Here is a 19,196-nt window from a genome sequence, read left to right on the forward strand (position 1 = left end):
AGGTGGCGCGTTGGTAAGATGACTATGCGAAAAAAGACGTTTCCATGGCAAAGGTGGACATGAGTAGAGAAGGGGCAGATGGTGAAGGGGCACTTAGTTCAAACGCAATGACGAGTAGCCCATCTGTTCCATCTTCACACACACACACATGGCATCCCGCAAAGCTCCAGAACCCTGCGTCTCGGCGGCTCGGGCTATATACAGCACCACGCCCCTGTCTGAGCTTTGCTACACTCCACCAGAGGCGTCGTCATGGCCACACGAATAGACGATCGGCTACGGACAGCACAGGGACGATTTGCCCACGCGACAAGGCCTTGGTGGGCGGCGGCATTGGACACGGCCTTCGTACCTACGCCTCTCCCAAGCCGCCGACGCTGCCGACACGCAATGCAAAGGCCCGTTAGTTGCTGATGGATTATTACCAGACACGCCTGCAGACTCAATGCTCATCTCCCGCTCCTCTGGGCCAGCAGCACATGTGCATGTACATGGACAGTCGGTTGTGTCAAGTCGACCAGGCGGCTGGCACGCGACATGCCTCTTGATAGGTGCATGTATCGTCTAGTATGTTGTACTCTACTTAACGGGAGCTCAAGCATGTAGGTATGTATGGTCACGCAGGTGGCTTCAAGCAGCATTGAAAAGGATGCAAAAAGCCTAAAAGTGCCGAGTTCATCTAAGACGCAAATATGACAACTATAGAGATTGTAAGCTCGATATAGCCGTTGATTAATCGTCCATTTTGTATGATTGTGTGTAAAGAAGGAAAGTCGAGTCGGAGCTGCAGTGAGAATTTCAACGGCACACTGCCAAGACGGATGACAAAGCACCTGGTCCGAGCACAATGGGTTTTCTCCCACCTCAAAAAAACCGCTGCTGTCTCTTCTCCCTCCCTCCAAACAACAGCTGCGTGTACCGCGAGCAGCACGTGCTCCCCATCACCAACGATTCATGTCTGTCGTTTGGCGAGGCGCTGCTGCCCTACACAGCCCATGCTGTCAAGCCACCATTGCCTGCTCCCAGGTTCAGCTCTCTATGGCCTGGAAGCAACATTTTCTCTCGGTGGAAGATTAATATTGGTTTTTAGCAGAGCCGTGTCTTCTCCACCCTACCCATTGCCGTCTTCTAGATGTGTAGGACTATATTTTGACATACATTCCTTTTCCCAGATTGCATCCCGTGTGAAATTGAGCGTGCACCCGTCACAGGCTGGTCAGCTATCAAAGTACACGCTCGTCTGCGTCCAGGCTGCCCATACCACACTCAACCCCACTGAGCAGGTGCAAAGCCGAGTGCGCTTGGTGCCGCTATAGTATCTAATGCCCTCAATGCCATGGCCAAATCGACTTTTTCCTACCTGTACACAGCACATGTACCATCAGTGTTCTGGTTCATGGACTATGGTGCACACGTGATCACACCATCTTGTGAAAGTGTATGCCGACCAACCGTACGGTCAACAGTCAACAGTGCATGTGAGTCCAAAGGATCCGCCACGTTGACGGCACGGCAGACGCCGCCTTCGGCCAGCCCAGACATATCGAGCTCAGTGTCAGAAAAAAATAGACACGGCATCTTCACCACAACCGCATCTCACCTTTCCAACAACGGCAGGCAAACGTCCACACTGTGGGTCGATGCACAGTAGCATGGCGACCAGGGCGGTCAGGAAACCCTTGAGCCTTGTGATTTACCACAGACGGTCGAATCAGACCAAATTACACCTGCCTAGCCGTCCCTGTTAGGCTTAGCGAGCCAGATTCCGACCGCAGCTTCCATCATGTCTACTCATCGCCGACCGTTCGCTCCTTCCATACAGGGTCTTGTGCCTTGCTCTGACCTTGCACCGAACAAATTACCTTCGGCCTCCTATGACGGTCTTTCTCGCCATCAACTCCACTCGATTATCACTTCACAGCAATCACATCGCCTGCAAAATCAGTGACACTTGCATCACCTATCACACAGATCTGCCAACACTCTGAAGTGATCTCAGAAATGGGAACACCGCGAATGAATGAAATTACTTCTATTGTGTCACGACGTCCCTGAGCTGAGTTTTGACCATACAGTCAGCTAGGGCCAATATAGAGACACGAGCAAAATCACCATTTCGGCCCCAGGGAGCGTGAGGCTGAGACACTGCGTATCTTCAGGCGTCATTCGATTCACCCGTCGACCGGTAATGATGCAGTATTGGATGGATATCTTCTTCTGATTGGCTACACGTTGAATATCTTGTACGGACGTACCAATAGCACCCTTTCATCAACTCGATCGTCATTCCACTGTGGATTCGAGCACAGGCTTTCATGTACGATGTTCCCCAGTTCCCGTACTAGCCGGATGCACAAGCCGGGCTGCAATGACATGGTCAGCTTCTACGATGACGACCCCTGTCCATGCAGTTGTTCCGTAATACCTGACGAGCAGCTTGCTATCCACAGTGCTGGATTCTAAAGTCTGCCGCCATTTCTCGCAGATCGTCCCCTTTCAAGCACACAGTACTTTCCACTAGCTTACCCTATTTCCCAAAGCCGTCAACGTCCCTAGCTTTACAGCAAGCGAAGGATGCTGATGTCTTGTATCGCCTCAAACACTATAACGCCAACCCCACCCTACACCTAAAAAGTAGTTGTATCGGCACCGAGCGATAGCATAAATACTAATCCTGCGCCCCCCATTCTAGAGAGCAACAAATGATACCTCGCCAGACCCGACTGCTCAACATACCATTGAACATCCAACATAAACTGATCCAGTCCTTTTTTAATCACCAATTCTTGTGGCTCAAACAAGGGCAATAACGATTGATTCTGGAGTTCTGGTAAAAGGAAACTTCGGTTCACGCGTAGAACTTCAACGCTCCTACTGTAAGCATAGATGGATTGAAGGAGCACACTGAAACTTACCGTCGAAACAGACCTATACTGCTTAATAGAAACGTTCCATCGCTGCGAACAACTCGGCTAACCTAGGGTCATACTGTATCACTCCACTCATGTGTGCTGAGGACGTGTATCATAACCAGCGGGTCAATCCGCAACAGCCAGTATCATCCACCAAGCAATCGTCTACACATAGTGGGCAAACATCAGAAACTGACAAGAACGATTGGTCCGACGTCAGTGACCGCAGTGAGAGACGAAAGATACAAAACAAACTGGCTCAAAGAAGATTCCGTTAGTAACATGCTCCAACCTCGAATGCTTGAGCTAAAGGAAGTGAAGGTGACAGAATAAGGGAGCAAAGGGAGGAGGCCGAACGAGAGGAAGAGAACCAACGAAAAGCCGGAGCCTCATACGCACAACCAAAGCCCGAAGAAATCGATACCGACCATAGCCTTTCTGGTTTACCCTGGGGTGGCATTTCGATGAGACACATGGTCGAACAAGGAAAGCAAAGACATCGAGGCTCACAAAAAGACGTGAATAACGGCTCTACTCATCACAATACATCATCCGCCGAGGACAATAGCAGTAAGTGATGATATGGTATGACCACAATTTTGGTCAGTGTTCAAGTACACTGACTTTTTAGGGCGAACCTTCCTTTAAAGCCAAAAGGGCAAACGCATATCGATCTGATCAACCCGGAACAACGGCATGGACTCAGGGACCCGGAGCTCTTAGTATTCTGTGGCACCGCTTTTTTCCCGCTGTAAGCGCGAGGCCACAGTCATGGGTGCTTTTGGGGGTGTCGTGGTGTCACTACCAAGTATTGAAAGCATTTGATAATGCCCGCAGATCGCCAACTCCCTCTCCACCAACACACTTGCTACACCGAACAGTTTTGGGGGCTTGTCTCAATTCGGGGCTCACATCAATCACTGCTCAGTCATCACTGTTGTTGTTCGGGGGGCTGTTCCGCTTCGCTCACACGCGCGGCGGTTACTCGAAACCTCTGAATGGCCGACTCTGGATTTTCTCATGCAAGAGGCGCAAGTTTGCCCCGCCGCTTTTAATTAAAAACGTTGCTGAAGACCAAGTGCGAAACGTGATAGAATGTGTCGTGTGTTGGAGTTCGTGGATCTGTCACAGCCTGAGGTATGAATGGTCAGCGCGCTCTGATGGACATCGACCAGTTAATCCTTGGTAAACCGCACCACCATTTTCTCATGACGGCGTATGTCCGATGGCTAAGCCCCAATTCTCTTCTAAAATAAACATCATTCAAAGGCCATAGGATGCAGAGCGACGACCTCAGCTCGAGTGGAAGCTTGCAAGCTAACTAGGCCTGCAATGTGCGACCCAAGGCACCCTCAGCGGTGTGGGTGTCGTCGACTTGCGGCGCGCATGATATATCCATTAACGTGGTCAGAAGCTTGACCAGATGCGTATTACTCCTCCCACTTCAGTCAGCCTTATACCAGGCAGAGATTCAGCTAGCGACTGATGGATGCAGGGGTTCGGTCGTGCCGCGAGGCTGAGCAGAAGCTAGACCTACCTACGTCAGTTCCCAGCTTTCTGCCATTCCAGATCAGCGCTGCCTGCAAACCCGGTAGAGTTCGCTGCCTGGCTTACCACTACGCTGATTATCCGAGACAGCAAGCATCCTCGCATACTGGCCCTCGGTACGTATTCGCGTTTGCATCAATTTGTTGTTCCTGCTGCAAGTTGGATCACGAGCCTCGCCCCCACTGCGGTGCTCGAACATTGTGCCTTGCATTATCACTCCAAGTCAGCCTGCGATAACTGAGCCCGACCATTTAGCGGCATTTGTGAGATGAAGGTACGGCGGCAAAACGAGATAATTGTCTGGACAAGGCAATCCCTCGCTCATCGGCCGCCCTTAATTTAACCATATAGGGAAAGGGCTGCGTCGCTTCGAAGCAAGCAGACCTGGGCAGTACGCCTCTTGATGCGGCGTCATTGGCGCATTGCCAGTGTTGTCTGTGAAAAAAAGTGGATATTATGAAAGTTATGTTGTCCGGAAACAGACAATTGACGCAACAAAGAGACCAATGTATGCAGACTTGTGGCAAACGTCCGTCACCATGCCACCACAGACGCTCCAGTAAGCCAGGCAGAAATGCGGCGTCGACATCTTTTCTCCTCAACTTCGGCTCTGCCCGAGCAAGCCACATCCGCTCCATACGTCTCAACGCTCTGAGGCACGGATGTGCTCCTCGTTAAGCGCCGTCATGAGATGGACCGTCTTCTCTGCCTACACGATGGATCAGCTAAGGTTGTGGCGTGGAGCCCGGGGATGCCGGGTTGGTATATAGTCCATCAACTGGGCTTTTAGTATGGAAGCACCCCAGTACGAAGACACTCCATGTCAGCAGAGCAATTCTCAAAACTCTCTCTAGGAGGGGACATGGTAACCACTCGTGCCGGAGCTGCAAGGGCAGCGCGAGCCAACTCACAATCGTCTAAATCAGAGCATTCCAACCAAGACCAGCCACTACCATCTGTCGAGCCTACTGTTTCTCCTACACCTTCACTTGTTATATCCACCAAGAATCTACAGTATAATGTCTCGGCTTTCGACAACGACCTGCGTAGAAGAGCGAGAAAGGGACTGGAGGGCAAAGACATCCGAATGAAATACTGTGCCATCTCTGAGGATGAAGAAAGTCCGGATGGAAGCCCTAAGAAGTATTTCTATCTTGACGATGATATCACGGTAGCCATAGGGGGAGAGTTACGGAGACCGAGATGTTCATGTGGTGCAAACGAAACTGGTATTGCATGCAAGGTATGCATCTTCATTAACATTGTTTTGAACACCAAACTAAACATGAACCGAAGCACATTTATTGGGTTGGAGACCAGATTATGTCGACCGCCTATGACGATATGGTCAAGACACCTCTTCATCTTTCACCAGACGGCTCCAAGATCGAAGATGTAAAGCCGGATAATATACTGGACACCAAAGGCCTAGTGAACATTGCCAACGATCTGAAGTGGGTTTATCGAAACGACGAAGTACCTGAAGATGACGAGGATATGAGGGAAGCGATCACTGACATGCTTTCTTGCTTTGCACCTCAAGAAGAATTGCCTGGCGAGTTCAAATGGCCCGAGTCGCCACTGACATCTGAGCGTTCAAAAAAGTACCAAGATTTGGCGGACCTCATTACCGAGTATGCCAACAGAGACGCTAGCTTATATCTTCGGGTGCGTCGAATTATCGATCCAGATTTTGAAAGTCGCGTCTTCTTTGAGAAGGTCGATAACCGTATTGAGTCGACCTTCAATGCGTTGGAGGAGTACGTTGCCAAGGGCCCGACCAAGAATTCATTCCCGGATGCACTCCGTTTCGATGTGCCCAGCTGTGCAAAGAAGCTCACGGCACTAGTCTGTGCTATTGAAGACTTTTATCAGAATCACTCACAGGTTGAAGACGTAGCTGTTCGTGCAGCTGGAGCTTTGATCAAGATCCTCGACCGCGTCACAGACCGCAATGAGAACGCTTATGAGAACATCACATGGGAGTGGGAAGCTCCCTCTGACCCCAATCAGAGCAACCTCTACGTCGCGCTCATTGGAGCCTATGATGACGGTGACTCGCCGTTTGTCCTCGACGCCCTTGGGTCTTTGCCGCAAGAGGACGTGTATCGCAATCATTGGGAGACCCTACAGGACATTGAGAAGAAGCTTACTGAGTATGGCGCCTCGTTGCAGTACATCAATATTTTCCGCAACATTGTCTACGAGCCCCGCAAGAGGCCTGGATCCGAGGTTCGTGAGCGAGAACCGAAGAGGGCGATGCAGTAATGGCTGCAGTCTGATCAACCACTTTCACGACCCAGGTGATAGGAACCATTGGTAGGGGTTTTTTTGAAGTGGCGCATCGTTTTTTTCATTCTCTTCAGCGTAATGGCGTTGGCGGTATTCTGCGTTTCCCGCACCTTTACCATTCTTTTCTTCTTGTCCCTTTTCTTGCTCAGCTAATTTCTTCTTGTCTTTCCCTGCCAGTTGATGGCCGTTTGCAGTGACGGTTTCATCGCACTGCCTTTCTCTTCTGAGGGTCGCCTGACTTTGGTCTGTCTTTGCAACCTCATTTTCCCCACTTCCCCTCCCCCTCTCTTTCTGACCAACTGACTTCGGCATGCGAACCCGCCGAATGATTTAACCTTTATTTTCATCTTCTCTTCCCTTTCCTTCCTTTCTCTTCTATCCTTAACCCTTTCTGGATGCTCACCAGTACACACCTTTTCGGCTGCTCATCCGGCCACTCTTCTTGGGATTTAATTCACTTCTTACCCTCTTTGTGTATGTATTTTGAGCAAATAAGATTTAGCCTCGATTTAGCGGAACCCGTTCTTATCACAACCTCGTTAAGACAAAACGAAGCAAGTGATTGGCCAGATAGTTTAACCTTGCCGTCTCAGAGTATTGGTGATGTAAGTGTGAAACTCGGTATCGACTATTGTCGAACAACGCCATGTTCCGTCTAGGCCATGACCATCAGCTGAGTCCAGGCCCCGCAACTATTACAGAGCCAAACTGCGACGTCGAGAGCGGCTCCGGGGGGTTAGGTGTTCGCCCGGCTACAACCATCTCTGCAACAACGCCGAGCCACGCAATGTGGAGCTGATGCAGCCCATGACAGAGCGTCATGCATGGTCAAGACGAAGGCTGAAGTTTATGCAGTGCCGGCAGGATGAATTACAGCACCCTGCAAGGCGCCGTGTCCGATAGCTCTATACACCTGTAGAAATCGTAGAGCACTGTCAACTCAAGCACTATCTCTGCCCGGATGTGGGAGGCCAGCGTTCGATGATGAGCAAGCCAGGAGAATCAGTGTTGGACGTCTATGAGAGCCGTTCATTGGAGACGCATCCATGTGTAGTAGACCTACTTCGTCATGGGTATATGTAAGTCGCCGGCTAATCCGGTTTGCTAACGTCGTAGTACACACTAGGAGTACACACCCTTTCACAAGCGTATTTCTCTTTGTTGTACACTCGTAGTGAGAAGGAGTAAGCCAATACGTTAGCCAGTGCCGCAATGTGCAATACTTTCTACGTTGCAGGGCTCTTGACAACAAGATGTGGAGTTTATACACCCCAGCTACTCATTCCGACTGCCTGATCCTTGTTGCCAGCCCCTCCCCCCGCAGTAAGCGATGTAAGTGACCGAAAGGATGCTTCCGCCAGAAATTTCGCCGCGCCCCGTCACCATGGAACTGCCCACTTAGACTGACCGCATGACTTTCCCAAGATAACGAGCGGGAGCTCATGCACGTTCACCCTTCAGGAGGGGCCGAAGGATTGAGCAAAAAACAAATAAAATAAAATAAAAAAAAACGACTAAAAAAGAGAAGCTGGAGGCGCATGGCACCCCGAATGCTATGTGCAGGTGGCTGATATGATATATGGCCCGAACGAGATGCGGATACATGGACAAGTAAGCAACAGCAAGCATGTGAAGTGGCAAGGTGGCTCGTAGACGAAGCTTGTGCTAGCTAGGAAATGAAGCTTGGTGATCGTGATAGTCGTTGTGGACACCTGAGGGTGGGCCGACTGGGCTCTACTGCGGGGAGCAGCGGTTAGGCTCGAGTTGCCTGCCGACGTGGTTGGTCGTGGGGAGCGACGACTGCACCCTCCATCCACATGGCTGTCCAAGCACTGCGGGGAAACGAGATGCGCTAAGCCTGTTGCGGAACTAGCGCAAAGACTATCTTGTGGGAAACGCAGCTAAGACGTGTACTGCTCCTCCGATATTACTCTCCTGTCTATCATTCCTGCTTTCCCTTCCCTCTCCGACCTCTTCATCTTTGCCTATTGTTGTTAGTCTCCTGTCACACTACTTTGCTTCAGTTGCGATTCCCCCGCCAGAGAGTGATTCGCTTATCACGCCATTGACCCCGCTGACGTACGACAATCTGAGGACCCTGTCTGTGCGTCTAGTGCCATATCAATCATCCCACCCTCCTTGCCTTTCCTCTCTATACTCTTTGTTCCAACTCTGCAAACCACCCATACCATTTCCGCTCTGCTGTTAATAGACCACATACGCACGCACTCATATACGTACACCGTCACAAACTGATCAGCGTCGCCCTCTCCAACAATGTCTTCCAACGACCGGAACTCCCCTCCCCTCCACTCTCCAGACCCTCGTCGACGGGCCTCAATCACCAGCCAGACATTCCATGACCTGTTTGGTCGGTCAAACAGCATTGCAGGCATACCATCTGGTGTACAGCAGTCCTCGGGTCCCATTACTACAGCTGCTGCCAACGCCCAGCGGCGAAGGCTCTCACTGACCACGATTGGTCTAGGAGCCTCGCCTGGCCAAACCTCGCCCTTCCTCCAAACCCCGCGGACCCGCACTGAGAGCATCTCTAGCGCCAACTCTGGTTCTGTCGATGAGAGTCCTTTCGAGGACGACTTCGGCCCTTCGGCCAGCAGCAACCCAGCAACACCATTTGCTCGGCGGCTGAGCTTCGGAGCTCGTGCAATGCGGGACGTCAGGCAGGGCAACGGAGGCGTTGGGAACCCAAATGGTAGACCACCCATCATCCATAAAGCTTCCTCTCCCCCGACTGGTCGAGGTCGAGGTCTGTCTTCATTGTCACAGTCATTGCCCTCATCCTCTTCACTACTCCGCCCCTTTACCCATTCCCACTCCCGGCGATCCACATCCATTTCGTACATTTGGCCATCAACTATTGCGGAACATGCCGAGACTGTACTTGGAAACTACTCGCTAACGTCGTCTTCAACAGGCGAGGGCTACAATTTCGCTGAGAACCTCCGATCACGAGCCGAGCGGGGATCCATTTCCGGCCCCCCTTCGACGCTGGGTATGGCTGGCCCGACGCACCACCGTGCCAAGAGCGTTACAATCATGGAGCCTCCAGTTCGTGAAATGCCCAAGCCCAAGGTTCCCGATGCCATGCAGGAGCGGATCCTCAAGGGTGACTTCTACATGGACTAGATTATGCACAATCGTTTGCCCTTCGATATCTCCGGTAGGTTCTCCGGGGTGATTCTAACAGCTGCGCAGTGACTAACTTCTGTCGTCACTAGGACCATCTACTTGACAGATGAGACGTGAGAATGAATCCGCGACCTTGTACCACTACTCTTCCATCTGTGTAACCGAGTATCTTATGTCCCAAGATCCTACTCGCTTCTAGCTTTCGTACCGCTCACCTTTCACGAGCGGTCAAAACGGTTCTAGCAATTATTCTGAATTGATACAAAGAAGCCTTCAAATACGCACACTCGGAGGAAACCCTAATTTGCTGGACCCCGGTCACGACATACTTTCGGCCGCTTCTTTATACATAAACATGCAGCCCCAGTTCGGCGCTTACAGTCATTTGAACGTTATTCACGCTGTTGAGATGGCTAGGTTCAGCTGTCATGATTTTCATGCCTTCATCTCAGGAGGCTTATCCACCGGGCCCATCTCCCACGACCTATCTTCCAGGCGCACTGACTATTATTACGATATTTTGCTTTATGTCTGTTTTCTTTCACATGCGTAGGGACGGGGCGTACCGGTTTTGGGAGATGGGAACCAGATTGTTAAGCTGACACCATGTGACATACATTGGTGCGGCAGGGACTCTGGAGTTGACATACATATGACACGCATGGTAACAAGGCATATCGCCCGGTATGGAGCATTGTAGTATCTACAGAAATTGTGGAAATTATCAGCGCAGTGTAGTACAGTTAAAGTATCACATGGAATTACAATTGGTATGACTATATGGGTGTATAAAGTACATGATCTAAGTTACAGGTGTACATACATACGTAGGATCAGTCCAAAGGTGGTGTGCTAACACGCGTAATCAGTCCCACTTATTGTTTCACATAAGCTCATGATAAGTGGTCATCAGTGTGGGATGGTGTGGGTACAGGTGTGGCAACACGTCGATCATGTCGGCCTTTTTTCTTCTCAAAGCAGCTTGTAAGGGCACGGAAAAATAATAGGAGCATTACCATGGTTCGCATTCATATGCACAATTACCCCAACACATTACAGTAGCAAAAAAAAAGAGAGAAGCCCCAAAATTTGTAGTTTGGTCGATCAAAGTTACTCACATTGCGACTCCATACACATGCAAAACTACATGAATTAAACATGAAGAAAATACAAAGGTGGAAAAAAAAAGACAATTGGAATATTGATAGGAAGATGCTCTCGTATCGTATCGTATCGTATCGTTCCCCTTCTTTGCTCCATCTTCCTCCACTCTCCTCTCTCTCAAGAATTCCAATCCTTCACAATGCAGTCATGGTATAGTACCCCCCTTTCCCTTTGCGCAGCCAAAACGAAAAGAAAAGGAATGACGCCAGTGAAATGCTTTGGACATACACGACAAACAAAAAAAGGACAAACTCGCTGGAAGACAGGACCGCATTATGATGCCGCTAAACAAGGGGGAAAGCAAACGTTCAAACAAAACAAAGCAGACATGGAGAGAGAGAAAAAAGCACAATTGCAAAGAAAAGAAAAGAAAAGTCTGGATCATATCTCATCTCATCTCATCTCGTTTCCCGTCTCATCCATTCATACATGAGAGAGTAAGTGCACCTCCGTGAACCCCCACCCTCACCCCACATGCTAAAAGAAAGTACAATCTTTGTTGCCCGAACGCCGGTAGAGCAAAAGAAGAAAAATATCATGTTTTCTTCTCTTCTTCAACAATGAAGTGTGCCTTTTTAAATAAGAGGACCGGCCATCATGGGACTCATGTTCCTTGTATTGGCGGTTAACGTAGACTCGTACGGTGCTTGTGCGCCGTTCACAGAGCCTTGTCTAGGACGGTAGTAGCTGTTGGCGTATGCTGGTGCAGGACCCGTGTAGGTTCCTTGTGTCGTCGGAGAATGGAGACCGGGAGAGGAGGGGTTATGCAAGTTGCGGTTGCTCCGACGCCGGCCAAGCACCGGTGATGCGGAGCCGCCTTGTACCGTGCCCGTAGAATTGATCGACTCATTAGAATTGCTCCTTATATGTTGTGCCGTTGTTGGCTGTTGCATCTGAGGCGAACCAGCAGGATTGGCTGGACGCTGGAAGCCTTGCGTGAATGGATTGGTACGTGCAGGGACGCTGTTTTCACGCTGTCCGAGTGCCTGTCGTCTTGTCTCAATGAGTTCTCGAGCTCGCATGTTGCGTTCATCCTGCGACAATTGGGCTGGGCGAGCAGCAGGCTGGCCAGGTGATTGTACATTTTGGGTTGGTGATGGAGGCGGTCGACCATGCTCACTCGCACGCAGAGTACGCGTTGAGGCTTGAGCGTTGATCTGACGTCTTGAAGGCTGAGGCCGGAGGTTGAGACGAGATGGCTGAGGTCTCGCACTTGGTTGCTGCCCTCCGGTTTCTCGAACGTTGACACGAGAATTCACAGGTCGCAAAGTGGCGACAGAAGACTCATTTCGGAGAAGCTGGCGAGAATTGCGGTTCCGCACGCCACGTGCTTGTACGAACGCAGCCCAAGGGTTGCCTCGGGCGGCAAAGGGTGGCAAAGCCGCACCCTGAACGTGCAATCCCATACCAGCGTGAGGAAAGGAATTGACGCCAGCAAAATTGCCAGAGTTCCTCCGGCTATTCGCTGAAGAGGGGCGAGCACCGACACGGCTTTGCGGACGATCAATCATATCCATAGCCGCAGCAGCCTGTGTCTGTGCTATGCTATCGATCGAATGTTGAGACGTGGGAGTGGACGAACCAGGAGTCATGGTAGAAGCATTGTTATTCGAGCTAAGAGAAGAAGCACGATCAAACCGGCTCATATTACCGTTATGTGCCATCGCTGGAAATCCCGGAGACATGGCGCTTCTCCGAGGCGGCGACACTGGCATGCGAGGGTCCATAGCAAGGTTTGAAGTGTTGTCCATCAACGGTGTCCTCAGACGCGCAGGGGGCAGGAAAGGAGAGTATGCCTGTGCCGGGCTTGGTCGGTTCCTGTTCCTCGTACGGGGACGAGAAAGTGGGGTAATGGCTCGTGGCTCGACATCGATCAATGCACCTGCCATCTGATGCTGTTGGAGAGCTTGTTGATGCGCAGCAAACATCCAACTAATACGCGGATCATACTCCCGACGCTGTACACGAGGAGCTCCTCGTGCATGCCCTTGCGAAGTGTCCGAGTTGTCATCAGTATCTGCCTCGTTTGTCCCGTCGACTTGAGCAGCCCCACGATTGACGAAGCGGGCGGTGGGATTTGAGAAGGCCGCCCCGCTTCGCATATGGGCTTGTGAGCGGCGTGTTCGCAAGGTATTCATGGCCAGCTCTATATCGCCATCTTGGTCTGAGTCATCGTCGTCTGCTTCACCATCCTCATAAGGGGCTGCCGAGCTAGGAGGAACAGACGGTCTTCGACGCAAGCCACGGGAGGCATTCAAGACACGAGTATTGCCGGTTCGTGAAGGGGGTCGGATCGGGGCACTAGGCCGAGGACGATCTGCAGTAGGTGTTAGAGAACCGCCCATTCGGCTTCTGTCATTTGAGTTCGCAAGCGGTTCCCACCCAACGGTCGTTCTTCCTCCATCACTGTCATCTTCATCTTCTTCCCCCATTTCATCGTCTTCATCCCGCTGCAGCATCCATCCCTCGTCTCTCAGCAAGGCTTGAGTGTCTTCGTCAAGCTCCTCCTCATTTGAGACGTCAGTGGCTACTGACGAAGCCCTATCATGAGAGGATCTTGAACCATTTGCCCTATGTAGAGCACGAGTTTGAGCCGAATTCCTCACTCCCCTACGAATAGGCCCTGCATCTTCTTCGTCCTCGTCTTCTTCCTCTTCAACGACGCTTGAGCGGTTGGACGACGTTTCAGACTCGACGATGCGGCGTCTTCTGGCATTTGTTTGTGCTCTGCTACCGGAAGGTTGAGGCATGGGACCAGGTGTGGATGATGCGTCGCTTGGTGAGCTGGCTGCTTGGACGCCACTATCGTCGATGAAGTCGTTCATAGAAGAATCTTCATCTAGTCCTTCTTCGTCTTCCTCTTCGACTGTGTCCATCTCATCACCGTAAATGTCTGATACTATACTTTGGGTGTAAGAGCGCCGACTGCCAGCTTCGCTATGTGTGATTGGACGGCGTCGGGCAAAGGCGGCTGCGTGAGGTGGTATTCCGGCCTCCAGGAAACGGCGCATCATTACTGAGTCGTCAGGAGGGTATGTACCCCAATCTCCCATACCGTCGTCGTAGTCGTCATATTCACCATTCTCAAAGTCCATCTCGGCGTCTATGTCTGTGTCGTGCTCTGACATCTCGTCCATGTCACTGAAACCTGTGAAGCTGTCGCCCCATGAGACTTCGCCCGTCTCGTCAAACACCAGTCCACATTGAGTGCAGCCACCATCTTCCAGTTCCCAGGTGCAGACCGGACAGCGGTCAACACCGTCTTCTTGATCACGGACGACTTGCAGCGACGGGCCTCGTTGATGGTGGGCGAGCCTGAAGCAGCCCTTGAAGAGACCTCCAGTGCGGGGGTCCTCATTATCCTTGTCCTGCTGCACAGCGTCGGCCTCGTCGCTCTGCCACTTTTTGTGTTCTTCGAGGCTCTCGCCTAGCGGGAGCAGCTCGGCACGGGATATGAAGAGACTTGTCATGTCCCGTATCTGGAGTGCAGTGTTAGAGAGGGCGCACCATGTGCATGCATGGCTGGACTTGACTCACCACATAGGCGGGGGCGGGCAGGTCCTTGACGACGATGCGGCAGTCGGGACATGTCTTGCGAGCCTTGTTGCTGACGAACCAGGTGCAGAGACACTGTGCATGTTAGCAATGGGCGGCCACAGAGGAGCGAGGGGTCTGCTTACTGTGTAGCAGTACGTGTGCCCGCACGATATTGTGAAGGGCTGGTAGAGCAGGCGGTCGCAGATCTTGCAGGTGAGGTGGTTGCGGAGGCCGTCAAACTCGGACTTGAGGGCCTTGAGTTGCTGTGGCGGGCGTTAGTACAGACGGTCGTGGGGTTGTGTTTGTGGGCAGAGCAGCGCACCTCTTCTGCTTTGCTCGGCTGGGGCGCCTCGTCCTTCTTCATCAGCATCTTCTGCTTGAGGCTGTCCTTGCTGGCGGCGCGTGTGGGCCGGTCGGCGTCGGCCAGCTTCGAGGCAGAGCGACTGGCGGTCGGAGTGCCGCCGCGCCCAGCCCGTGAAGTCGAGGACATGGCGGCCGACTGTGAGGGTGTGGCGGTATGTGAAGGTGTGGTGGCCGACGTGATGGACGACGACGAATTCTTGGGGCGAGCGGTGGGCGGGGTCGGCGACGCTCGATTGTCCATGGCGGCGGGCGATGGGTCTCTCTTTTCACGGACTTGGGCAGCCGGGAGATGCTAAGATGGAGCATCTGCTCACATGGGACTTTGCCCTTGTAGAGAAGGACTAGGAAGTATGGCTGGCAGTGGTTATGCATGCAAGTGCGGGCCTGCTAGTCGAGGTATGCTGGCGCTCGGTCACCTCTGCCCTTGCTCCCCGTCCATTTGCCGCAGCAGCCGTTCACTTCCACCCTCACCTCGTTCCGTCTTTAGCGCCAGCCCCGAATCCCCGTCGTCAACCACCACCAACCATTTCCTCGAGCTATATCAATTCCATACCATGGCATTATCCTATTGGGCCGCCCCAGCCTGTGACGGGTCCTCAACACCAATGACGTGGGCACGCGACTCGTAACGTTGCCCTCGACAGCGTCCCGTTTTGGCCCCGACCAAAGAACAAAAGAGTTATCAACAGAGCGCCGAGGGCGTGCGACCGTTGTCGAATGGCACTGTCCCTTGGCCTGGAGCCCCGTTTCTTCCTACCCATGGCTGCGAGGAGCGCGACGGTTGTACTTGCTATTTGCTTCGGCCTCACTATCCTATCCCACAGCGCACCTCACACCCAAACCCTGCATAAATCTGCAATTCGCTACTGCCTGCACTACTAAAATATTACCCCAATCCACAGTGCCTTTTGGAGCCCAGTCTCTTCTCTGACCAACAACTACAGACGATACTGCAAGGCGACCTACAGTACTTTGCCGGACCGTGATCGATGGAAATCGAGTGGCCGTGACTTGCCCTTGATTTGCAACTTGCAGTCACAAGTTTTGATCTGCAAGGTTGATCCTGCGACGAGTCAAGGCCGAGCTATCTTGTTGAGCAGCTCAACTAGATGTTGAGACATACCTACTCTACGGTAAGTAGATGGACAAGACATAGTTGCTTTTCTTTCCTGAGAAAACTCCAAACGAGGTAGACAGTGTTAGTGTTGGATACACAGTTTTTTATGTATAAGTTCTGTTGAATGCCGAGCTTCAGATCGCCATTCGTCGTCATACGAAGAGGCGCACAGTCCTCAGCCCAAGATGATCAGAGCCAGCCCATGCTAGCCATATTTCCCACGAAATACCAGGCATCCGCTTGGATCAAACCCTGGCGATACTGTGGACTGGAGACTTGGCGGCTATAATCACAATCTCTATCTCTCTATCATATTTTACTGCTTGCCTAACACTGTGATGAACGTGTTGCCCGGGCTTTATCTGGTGCCTCCAAAATTGGCGTACACGTGATGGCTCAGAGTACACAACACCAACGACCCACTAAACACATTAAAGAAGAAGAAATCAACAGAAGTCATTGAATTAAGATGCTTTGACGCTCGGATTGGGTCCCGCTGTGTGACAGGGTAGTGCCCGTTGTCGTGCATGCACATGGGGTAGACCGTCTTATCGATAACATACCTCCGCAGCCTCATTCCTAATGACCGCCGTCCGACTTTGTCTCCGCGCCATTCATCCCAACACGTACAAGCGACTCTCCACCCAATTGACTTTGGACATCCGGAATCGCGCAGATCCTGGAAATTCTCAAGATGTCGGAGAAACCCACACCCTCGAAAGCAAATGAATGGTCCGGTGACAAAGCCGCCAAGTTCGACAAGTACGCCACCCTGTTGATCGAGCTGAAGCTACATTGTGGAGAAGAAGAACAAGCAACTGATGTATTCTTACTACAGCAAAGCATTCAGCGAGTATTACGATCCATGTCAGGAGGCGGCGGATAGAAGCATACGGTGTTTGAAGAGGAATGGCGGAGAGAGGGCCATGTGCTCGGACTTTTTCCAGTGAGTCGGAATTTTTTAAGAAGAAAGATGCTGGAGCTTCGGCTACAGTTATAACAGTTTCAATTGATGGGAAATGATGCTGACGCGTATTTGAACAGAGCATATCGGGATTGCAAGGAGCAATGGGTACGTTACCCCCGCCGGCTGCGCACCACATACACTTTTACGACCGTCTCTCGACCATTCATATCGACATTGACGAACAGTTGCTAATATTTCTATAGCAAGCTGCAAGGAAAGAGGCTAGAAAGAACAAGTCATGGTTTGGATGAATTGATGACACCGGAAGTTTGAATGTGAATAGCTGTACAATATCTCCTCTCCGCATAAGTACGGCGTCTGGGCACGGTATTTTGATGGTAAAAATGGGCGACTATAGCCCATAGCTTGGTCAGCTAGTATGGATGTCTAAACTGGTAGCTCAATGGTCTGCGAGACAGCCAGACGCTACCAGTCTGCACTAGTCAACAGAGAAGGGCAAACTAGCAGTCAATGTATACTAAAAAGGACTTTTTGTAATTGTAAATACAAGTTGAAAACTACGATATCCATCCAGGAGCTGTGTCCATCAAGCACATGGCACCGAGGCAGCCGCTGCTCCTTGATGAGGTCAGCTATCCAGGATCCCTTCACTTGGTCACGATCACGCCATCATCCGTACATGCAGCTTATCCACCTGAAGCCCTCGAAAAGGCAAAGACGTGCCCGATCAATTGGTCATACTCGTCGTACTTGCCCTTGCATGATGCACGAGGCTGTGCACTGACGATCTCTCTACCCCACCCCACCACCCCACTAAAGCTACCCCTCCACTGTACCCTCTTTGCTCACTCCTGCCAACTATCTTTCCTTCACCTCTCCTCTCGCTCCACTTATGAGACCTATCTTCAACGTTTCTTCCTTTAACCGTCTCACAACTCGAGCTTTCACATCAACTGCACGCGCAATGGGTGTCCAGAAGACCATTATCCAAGAGGGCAACGGCCCATCCCCTAAGAAGGGCGACACCGTCACCATGGAGTACACGGGCTGGCTGAAGGACGCCCAATCCGACAAGGGCAAACAGTTTGACAGCACAACTGGCCGCGGTCCATTCCAGACCCAGATCGGTGTTGGCCGTGTCATCAAAGGCTGGGATGAGGGTGTTGTGCAAATGAAGCTTGGCGAGAAGGCCAGGTTGGACATCACCAGCGACTTTGCTTACGGAAACCAGTGAGTGCTCTCTATGTGAAAAATCGTACAACCACAGATGCTGACATGTAAATAGGTCATTCCCTGGTCTGATCCCTCCTAACTCTGACCTTATCTTGTAAGTTACTGCTCTTATACGTATGTACTTGGCGCACGATGTTAACTTCTTTACAGCGAGGTCGAGCTTAAGAAGATCAACTAAGTCGCGGATCAAGGATAAGGATGATGGGAGGCGAACGCGGCAGTCGCATCCAGGCTGCAAGGAGAGGGCCTATGGAGGAGTGGAAGCTGTGCTGTAATCGGGAATCGAATCTTGAGCAGCAGGTTCGTCGCCGCGGCATCATGACTCCATATTCTTCTCCTCTCTCTACAATCAATCACCCTCCTTTTAAACGAACAGGTCATTGTTTCGTTCCATATTTCATCCCATGTGTAGCTGTGTCCAATATCTTCAAACATGCTTCTCTTTGAAGATTTAATCTCTCCAGTGAGCTTTTTGGTCCTTGTAACAGTCTACTCATTTAAATACCGTATAGGAACAATGTGGTTTGGTAAGGATTGATAGCTTGTTTTGCCTATCTTTCCGAGTCTGCAGTAGCCACCAAGAGGCAAGAGCGCTGGCTACAATACGCAAACAGAAGAGATTGAGATATGCGGTGATAAGACATACGCTTTATTATAGTTAATTGGGACTTGTCCAAGCCGGTGCAGGTTTTGAGTAGGGCAAAGAGGTGCTGGCGGCTAGCAGGGACCCGCGATCCTAGCGCGAACAGCTCTGGATGTTACTCTAGAACAGGCGCCGTTGTGCGAATGGCTTTACTACCTCACATCAGTTATCAAGGCGCAATCCATGCCTTCAATAGATCCGTTTGGCAAACGCTCATCATGCACACTCAACCCCGCTCCAATGCGAGCCCCACCATAAGGCATTGGGCAATGCATGGAGTGACATCACGACTAATGAGATGAAAGCTGT

At 51.3% G+C, this 19,196-nt stretch overlaps 11 protein-coding genes across 11 annotated transcripts; 10 read left to right on the forward strand and 1 right to left on the reverse strand.

Moving 5' to 3' along the window:
* Positions 1-35: 35 nt before the first annotated feature.
* Positions 36-407, forward strand: COCVIDRAFT_86515 (hypothetical protein; the record flags this gene model as incomplete). Its single annotated transcript, XM_014706109.1, has 1 exon — positions 36-407. A coding segment is annotated over one exon (372 nt), but the record flags the coding sequence as incomplete, so codon positions are not given.
* A 588-nt stretch (positions 408-995) lies between these two features.
* COCVIDRAFT_86264 (hypothetical protein) lies at positions 996-1,316 on the forward strand (the record flags this gene model as incomplete). The annotated part of the gene is made up of 1 exon (XM_014706110.1): positions 996-1,316. The coding sequence occupies one exon, from the start codon at positions 996-998 to the stop codon at positions 1,314-1,316; it is 321 nt and encodes a 106-aa protein (XP_014561596.1).
* Positions 1,317-3,004: 1,688 nt separating this feature from the next.
* COCVIDRAFT_60993 (hypothetical protein) lies at positions 3,005-3,406 on the forward strand (the record flags this gene model as incomplete). Its single annotated transcript, XM_014706111.1, has 2 exons — positions 3,005-3,185; positions 3,234-3,406. Coding segments are annotated over 2 exons (354 nt in total), but the record flags the coding sequence as incomplete, so codon positions are not given.
* A 254-nt stretch (positions 3,407-3,660) lies between these two features.
* On the forward strand, positions 3,661-4,101 carry COCVIDRAFT_86461 (hypothetical protein; the record flags this gene model as incomplete). The annotated part of the gene is made up of 1 exon (XM_014706112.1): positions 3,661-4,101. A coding segment is annotated over one exon (441 nt), but the record flags the coding sequence as incomplete, so codon positions are not given.
* A 1,179-nt stretch (positions 4,102-5,280) lies between these two features.
* Positions 5,281-6,728, forward strand: COCVIDRAFT_86335 (hypothetical protein; the record flags this gene model as incomplete). The annotated part of the gene is made up of 2 exons (XM_014706113.1): positions 5,281-5,703; positions 5,757-6,728. The coding sequence occupies 2 exons, from the start codon at positions 5,281-5,283 to the stop codon at positions 6,726-6,728; spliced, it is 1,395 nt and encodes a 464-aa protein (XP_014561599.1).
* Positions 6,729-6,793: 65 nt separating this feature from the next.
* Positions 6,794-6,949, forward strand: COCVIDRAFT_86429 (hypothetical protein; the record flags this gene model as incomplete). The annotated part of the gene is made up of 1 exon (XM_014706114.1): positions 6,794-6,949. A coding segment is annotated over one exon (156 nt), but the record flags the coding sequence as incomplete, so codon positions are not given.
* A 2,080-nt stretch (positions 6,950-9,029) lies between these two features.
* On the forward strand, positions 9,030-9,899 carry COCVIDRAFT_33584 (hypothetical protein; the record flags this gene model as incomplete). Its single annotated transcript, XM_014706115.1, has 1 exon — positions 9,030-9,899. The coding sequence occupies one exon, from the start codon at positions 9,030-9,032 to the stop codon at positions 9,897-9,899; it is 870 nt and encodes a 289-aa protein (XP_014561601.1).
* A 1,742-nt stretch (positions 9,900-11,641) lies between these two features.
* COCVIDRAFT_33585 (hypothetical protein) lies at positions 11,642-15,207 on the reverse strand (the record flags this gene model as incomplete). Its single annotated transcript, XM_014706116.1, has 4 exons — positions 11,642-14,545; positions 14,604-14,696; positions 14,747-14,866; positions 14,926-15,207. 4 exons carry the CDS (start codon positions 15,205-15,207, stop codon positions 11,642-11,644), a joined length of 3,399 nt encoding a protein of 1,132 aa, XP_014561602.1.
* Positions 15,208-15,683: 476 nt separating this feature from the next.
* COCVIDRAFT_86648 (hypothetical protein) lies at positions 15,684-15,848 on the forward strand (the record flags this gene model as incomplete). The annotated part of the gene is made up of 1 exon (XM_014706117.1): positions 15,684-15,848. One exon carries the CDS (start codon positions 15,684-15,686, stop codon positions 15,846-15,848), a length of 165 nt encoding a protein of 54 aa, XP_014561603.1.
* Positions 15,849-16,777: 929 nt separating this feature from the next.
* Positions 16,778-17,301, forward strand: COCVIDRAFT_86336 (hypothetical protein; the record flags this gene model as incomplete). Its single annotated transcript, XM_014706118.1, has 4 exons — positions 16,778-16,845; positions 16,922-17,029; positions 17,128-17,155; positions 17,254-17,301. 4 exons carry the CDS (start codon positions 16,778-16,780, stop codon positions 17,299-17,301), a joined length of 252 nt encoding a protein of 83 aa, XP_014561604.1.
* Positions 17,302-17,975: 674 nt separating this feature from the next.
* On the forward strand, positions 17,976-18,422 carry COCVIDRAFT_11980 (hypothetical protein; the record flags this gene model as incomplete). The annotated part of the gene is made up of 3 exons (XM_014705968.1): positions 17,976-18,241; positions 18,297-18,338; positions 18,395-18,422. The coding sequence occupies 3 exons, from the start codon at positions 17,976-17,978 to the stop codon at positions 18,420-18,422; spliced, it is 336 nt and encodes a 111-aa protein (XP_014561454.1).
* Between the last annotated feature and the right edge of the window lie 774 nt (positions 18,423-19,196).

The sequence above is a fragment of the Bipolaris victoriae genome (assembly GCF_000527765.1).
Source record: "Bipolaris victoriae FI3 unplaced genomic scaffold scaffold_5, whole genome shotgun sequence".
In the NCBI taxonomy this organism is placed as follows: Eukaryota; Fungi; Ascomycota; class Dothideomycetes; order Pleosporales; family Pleosporaceae; genus Bipolaris; species Bipolaris victoriae.